This window comes from Danio aesculapii, chromosome 5 (assembly GCF_903798145.1).
Source record: "Danio aesculapii chromosome 5, fDanAes4.1, whole genome shotgun sequence".
Lineage (NCBI taxonomy): Eukaryota > Metazoa > Chordata > Actinopteri > Cypriniformes > Danionidae > Danio > Danio aesculapii.
Genome location: NC_079439.1, coordinates 6,112,634 through 6,119,883, shown reverse-complemented (window position 1 = coordinate 6,119,883; position 7,250 = coordinate 6,112,634). Strand labels below are relative to the sequence as shown.

The 7,250-nt window shown below is 33.2% G+C and overlaps 1 protein-coding gene across 9 annotated transcripts in view; it reads left to right on the top strand.

Annotated features, from left to right (window-relative positions):
* tnca (tenascin Ca) overlaps positions 1-7,250 on the top strand; it is a 133,295-nt gene that overhangs the window by 117,982 nt on the left and 8,063 nt on the right. For all 9 annotated transcript variants that reach the window (XM_056457283.1, XM_056457282.1, XM_056457284.1 and 6 more), the window contains 3 exons: positions 1,295-1,425; positions 2,804-2,936; positions 5,941-6,092. In XM_056457283.1, coding sequence (XP_056313258.1) covers positions 1,295-1,425; positions 2,804-2,936; positions 5,941-6,092 — 416 coding nt within the window. The remainder of the gene's footprint in view (positions 1-1,294; positions 1,426-2,803; positions 2,937-5,940; positions 6,093-7,250) is intronic.

Below are 7,250 nucleotides of genomic sequence, written 5' to 3'. Positions count from 1 at the left end.
ACACTGCTTTTATTATTTAACTATTTTGTTAATCAACATTATTTGTGCGCATCAGCAGGCAGCTTTTATGCTCATTATTTAATATAGGCTCCCTCAAAACACAGGCACACACAAGATGGACTTCCAGTGTGGATTATAACTGTATTATAATAGTAAATAATTTTAAGTTTTTAATTTGTCAACTCTCATTATTTCATATATATGGCTTTTGTGATTTTATAGAATGGGAGTTGGTAAACATATTTAAGAGCGTGCACAGATGGGGAGCATTCTGATTGAATGTGGTGGGCCGCTCTGTCCCAAAATGCTATGGCCGATTTATTTATTTATTTTTTTCGCAGTACAGCCCTGGGTGTTTCCCAGTACTGGGTTGCAGCTGGAAGGGCATCCACTGCTAAAACATATGCTGTAATAGTTGCAGATTCATTCCGCTGTGATGACCCCTGATAAATAGAGACTATGTCGAAGGAAAATAAAAGAATGAAAAATACCCTCAGCTGTTATTACTAATCTCCCAGCGCCTCCTGCAGGACATACTGAGACATGCAGATACGCATAACTATTCTTCTCCACAGCTAGTCATTCTTATAAAACACAGTGTCTTTGTACAACATTTATTGAATTTAATTCAAGATTCAGTTATAATCATTACAAAGCAGCTTTAATAAAGGTGCACATTATTACATAACAGCCAAAATCAGAAAAAGTTAAGGTGTTGAGTGTATGATCAACACAGTAAGTCAAAATTATTAGCCTTAATGTGATTTTTTTTTTTAAATATTTCCCAAATGATGTTTAACAGAGCAAGGAAATTTTCACAGTATGTCTGATAATATTTTTTCTTCTGGAGAAAGTCTTATTTGTTTTATTTTAGCTAGAATAAAAGCAGTTTAAAAATTTTTAAACACCATTTTAAGGTCAAAATTATTAGCCCCTTTAAGCTATACATTTTTCTCGATAATCTACAGAACAAACCATCATTATACAATAACTTGCCTAATTACCCTAACCTGCCTAGTTAACCTAATTAACCTAGTTAAGCCTTTAAATGTCACTTTAAGTAGTATAGAAGTGTCTTGAAAAATATCTAGTCAAACATTATTTACTGTCATCATGGCAAAGATAAAATAAATCAGTTATTAGAGATGAGTTATTAAAACTATTATGATTAGAAATGTGTTGAAGAAATCTGCTCTCCATTAAACAGAAATTGGGGAAGATAGTATACAAGGAATTCAGACTGCAACTATATTTTTGCTGATGTACAATACTGTGCTTTTCTTGTGTGCTGCAGATGTGGATGCTCCTCGTGATCTGGTGGCCAGTAACATTCAGACGGACAGTGCTGTGCTCAGCTGGAAGCCTCCGCGGGCCGCCATCACTGGATATACACTGACCTTTCAAAACTCTGATGGAGACGTCAGGGTCAGGCATTTCTCATTTACTATTAACTAAACATGCTCTCAGTTGCTCATTCTTTTACCCTGTAAACAGGTTGGGTTTTGGACATTTTTTTTGTTGTTTATTTGTGACTGGACTACAAAACCAGTCAATTAAATTTCATTCATCTTTATTCCTGTAGCGCTTTTACAATGTAGATTGTGTCAAAGCAGCTTAACACAGAAGTTCTAGGAAATTGAAACAGTGACTACGTTTACATGGACGTCAGTAATCGAATTATTTTCTTTAATCTAATTAAGACAATAATAAGATTAAGGTGTTTACATGAGCTCCTTTATGAATGTTTCTTTCATGATCCCGTTTTACATGTTATAGCGCATAATTCGATTAACTTCAATGCATCACCACGCTATCCGCATTTCCTCCGGAGTTTCATGTAATTTTGGGTGTTTCATGTTTAATTTGTCGGCTTTAAGTGAAGTTTCATAAACTAATTTCGAGAGGAGCATGTGATATGATTGAGCACGTCTGGCCGCTCATCTGTAATCAGTAATAATCCAATCAGAGTGATCCTAGTTTACTATAAATGGATCATTTTCTTCCTACTGCTCTATCTTCGTTTGGAAGAATCCCCCCTTCCACCCCATCTCCTCCTTTTCCTCCCTTTTCTAAAGGGGGAGCTCTCGAGACCTACCTGATCTCGGATCTCCTGATATGCTTCTCGACCGGGCGGGAGCCCTGGGCTCAAATATCTCCGAGCTCAGGGTTCTCTCCCGGGACAGCATGCCAAAACTGCTTTAAACGCCAAGCATATCTAAGTGTGAACTCTTGAACTGCAGTTTGGGATTTTCATTTGGAAAGCTTTCATGCATGCCCCTGTGACAAATGAGATATTGGATGCAACGATGAACTGCTGGAAGAGTGTTGTTTTAATGGAAGTTCATACCGCATGCTGAATTGAAGAACCTCTGCATTTCTCGATTCAAGTGTCTGTGGTCTACACTGACTCGGTAGGTGCAGAGTGTCAAACAGCCATGTGTGTGTGGGTGGGTGTGTGTGTCTGTGGACTATCCTGTCGCAAACTGCGGCGAAAAGTCCGATATGACGACAATAGTTTGATTGCAGTGTTTACATGTCTGTACTGCTCTTCAATAATGTGGCTAAACATGATCTACCTTCCTGCAAAGTTCAGCTCCAACCCTGATCAAACACACCTGCACCAATTAATTAGGAGCTGAACAGCACTTGATAATTACAGGCAGGTGTGTTTGATATGGGTTGCAACTGAAATCTGCAGGAAGGTCGATCTCCAGGAACAGGGTTGGTCACCCCTGCTCTAATATAAAGTGTGACCGTGCCTTTTTAAACTGATATTCAGTGTACCTGATGTGTGTTTTCTCAGGAGGTGATTGTGGACCCGTCTGTGACGTCTCATGCTCTGTCTGATCTGAGAAGCACCACAAAATATACAGTCCTTCTGCAGGCAGTGTCTGAAGACAAGAGGAGCAGGAGCATCAGCACCGAATTCACTACTGGTCAGTACAACACTACACCAAAATAAAAATAGAAATGTATTGAATTATTTTTAAAATCTTTTTTCAAATATTTCCCAAATGATGTTTAACAGATTCAGGAATTTTTCACAGTATTTCCTAATAATATTGTTTTTTTTCTGGAGAAAGTCGTCTTTGTTTTATTTCATCCCTATTTCGTTTTATTAGCCCCGTTAAACAACATTTGTTTTTGGACTGTCTACAGAACAGACCACTGTTATACAATGACTTGCCTGATTTTATTTATTACCCGAATATAACGGAGGGCAGCTAGTGAAGTGCTGTGCAGGCCATGTTCTTTAGCCTCCTTGTTAGAGCAACCGACTCCCATGTGGAAGGTCGCGCCGCTCCCAGCTCGGAGCGGGTTGGGTGCTGTAGGACTGGTGGGGGTTACACTAACTTGCCTAATTAACCCAGTTAAGCCTTTAAATGTCACTTTCAGCTGAATACAAGTATCATGAAAAACATCTAGTCAAATATTATGTACTGTTGCAGTTGTAACATTAGTAATTTTCTGTAGTAGTAGTAGTTGGCATACTTGTAATTATAATTATCATTATTATTGTTGTCAGTCATTATTACTGTTGTCCTTTCTTTCTTTTCTTTATTACTATCATTACATTACTATCATTGTTGTCACTCCTTACCACTGATTGATTTATTTTTCTCTGTCTATTTTATAAATATCTCTGCTATTTGTTTCATTTAATGACAATTATACATGTTGTTTATGTATATGTATATATATATATATATATATATATATATATATATATATATATATATATATATATATATATATATATATATATATATTTATGTATATATATATTTATGTATATATTTATATATATTTATGTATATATATATATTTATGTATATATATATATATATATATTTATGTATATATATTTATTTATGTATATATATATTTATGAGCACTGTGTATTTTTATTTACAGATGAAGTCAGAATTATTAGCCCCCCTGTATGTATTCCCCCAATTTCCATTTAAATGGAAAGAAGAGACATTTCCAAACATAATAGTTTTAATAACTCATTTCTAATAACTGATTTCTTTTATCTTTGCCATGATGACAGTACATAATAAATATATATATATATATATATATATATATATATATATATATATATATATATATATATATATATATATATATATATATATATATATATATATATATATATATATATATATATATTTATGTATATTTATGTATATATATATTTATGTATATATATATATATATATATATATATATATATATATATATATATATATATATATATATGTATATATATTTATATATATATATATATATATATATATATATATATATATATATATATATATATATATATATATATATATATATTTATGTATATATATATTTATGCATATATATATATATATATATATATATATACATAAATATACATAAATATATATATATATATATATATATATATATTATGTACTGTCATCATGGCAAAGATAAAAGAAATCAGTTATTAGAAATGAGTTATTAAAACTATTATGTTTGGAAATGTCTCTTCTTTCCATTTAAATGGAAATTGGGGGAATACATACAGGGGGGCTAATAATTCTGACTTCATCTGTAAATAAAAATACACAGTGCTCAGCATATATGAGTACACCCCCCACAGATCTCTCTTTTATATTGATGTTTTTTATAGAGTGCTTTACAATAATATATTTGTGCACAAGCATTAGATCAGTCAGTACCAAAGCCAAAACTGGAACTATTCTAACAAAAAACAACTTAAGATCAACAATTCAGTACAGCCAAAAGAAAATATTAAATAAAATTTTAATAAACAGGAAAAATCAAGAGAAACATAAAAATAGTAAGTTTAGTATTCCTGAAGATGTTAGATGACCAAACTCTTTATTTTAATGGATATAACTGTTTATCAAAACTGTTTTGTTTAAAACACTAACATTTATTGCCTATAATCAGTGAGCACTGCATGTATTTACAATATGTATTGGTTCAAAGGTCAGTAATATTATGAAATATTTGTACAATTTTTTTTATCGCTGTTTTCTTGTTACATCTAATTTCAATTTTTTATTCCTTCCTGCAATTAAAAGTTGAGTTTTCAGCATCATTACGACAGTCTTCAGTGTCACTTGATTCTTCAAAAATCATTCAAATGTGCTGATTTCATAATCAATAATCTAACAATATAGTTTCGATAAAATGCTTCAAATTTAAACAAACATTGTTTATATATATATATATATATATATATATATATATATATATATATATATATATATATTTATTATTATTATTTTACAATTATAAATATTTGAAAAAATATAAATTCAGTTCTATAATTCTTAAATGTAGTGTATCGAAGTTATAACAATTAACTATGTCATCTTAAAATGATGTAAACATCAAAACAAAGCATGTAGGAGCCAGTGGTGTAGTGGTTGGTGCGTCGACACATGCAATCCGGTGCTCACGGCGACCCGAGTTCAATTCCGCCTCGTGGTCCTATGCCGATCCTTCCCCTCTCTCTGCTCCCCATGCTTTCCTGTCAAAACTCTCTACTGTCCTCTCAAATAAAGGTGAAAACCCCCAAAAAAATAACAACAAAAAAAAAACAAAACAACAAAAAAACTATATCAAAACAAAGCATATGACTTTATCATATTTAAATATTTTAAGAAATTGTCTTCATAAGGAATTGACAATCTTCATTTCTATTTCATGCCAACTTCAACTAGTATGAGCAATAGTATTAAATCCACTTGTTCCTTGTAGTTTAAATGTAAATCAGCAGTTTTGACTGAGAGAAGATTCACTTTGACTCTGTGAACATTTATGAATGTTTTTGGGGTGTGCAGTTAAAACCATTTAAAGATTTTTGACCCTCACGGTTCTTTGTTTCTTGAATTAGACATCGTTTTAATCTTCAAATTGTGTGTGCAGTGGGAATGCTCTATGGAAACCCCAGGGATTGTTCTGAAGCTCTGCTGAATGGAGAGACGTCATCCGGTCCATACACCATTTACGTAAACGGAGACGAGAAGCAGCCGCTCAAAGTTTATTGTGACATGACCACTGATGGAGGAGGATGGATGGTGAGTGTTTACCCTCAGAGTAACCCAGAGTATTTAAATGTATATAGTCTAAACTGTTGAACTACTACTATTACTACTACTACTACGACTAAATGTAATATAAATAAAAATGTAGTACCTGTGGCCCCAGCTGTAAAGGCCATGCCCACTTTAGCAAAGTGAGTGTGGTTAGAGAGCAGCGTCTCATTTGAATTTAAAGGCACATCATGTCATGTTCTCCACTAGAGGGCATGTATTCACAACAAACAAAGGTGTATTTTGATAATAACATCACTGAGTGTGGAATCATGAGAGTTGTAGTCTTCATTACATCCTATGGGACTCTGCAGAATACATGTTGATGGATGAGCTAAAGTATTCAACACTTATTATCATGGTACTGTAGTATAAGCAGAGTAATACTGTGCAACACCTCCTCTCCTTGATTTGGTATTACTCTGAGGGGGTTCTACAGAAATTTGGCTGACTGAATAAACACTCTCTTGAAACAAATTATAGCAAGTGTAAACTCTATTTTACACACGTGTATGGTTTTCTCATCAAAAAAACAACAACAATCACAAACAAAAATAAACAAGGCATTTCAAAGTCAGAAACTAAATAGTCTTTCTGAAAAAAAGTCAGAGAGCACTTATCATTAAGAGCACTTGAGAGCGATGCAATCATTCCTTCCGATGTCCTGTCACTCCTTAGAAAAGAGACTGTTGTTGTTGTGTATAATAAAGCAGTCAAGTTGCCCTCTGTTGAGTGAGATTATGTTGCTCCCTGATAAGTTGGTTAAACTTAGCATCGCCCTGTGAGAACAGCAAGCCAATAGACACACAAGGATAGCTACATATAAGCAGTCCTTTCTAAAACAAGCAAACAAAAATGATATGAATAACTGCTTACACACAACACATCAAATAAAGACACATATAGGTCACAATAGGGTATATGCCGAAGCATGCTAATAGGACTTTTAATTTGCCTGTAACCTGGGTTAATTGTTTCCGGTGAAGTGTAAGCCAATGCAAAATCGGTGCGTTTAAGGTCTGTTTTCTTAAAAAAATCAGCGATCTCCACTGGCTGAGTGATGTCTGATATAAAGTGTGTCTCAGATTGTACAAGAAGCACTGCATTAAATTACATTTCCCCCACCATGTCTTTATAATATGA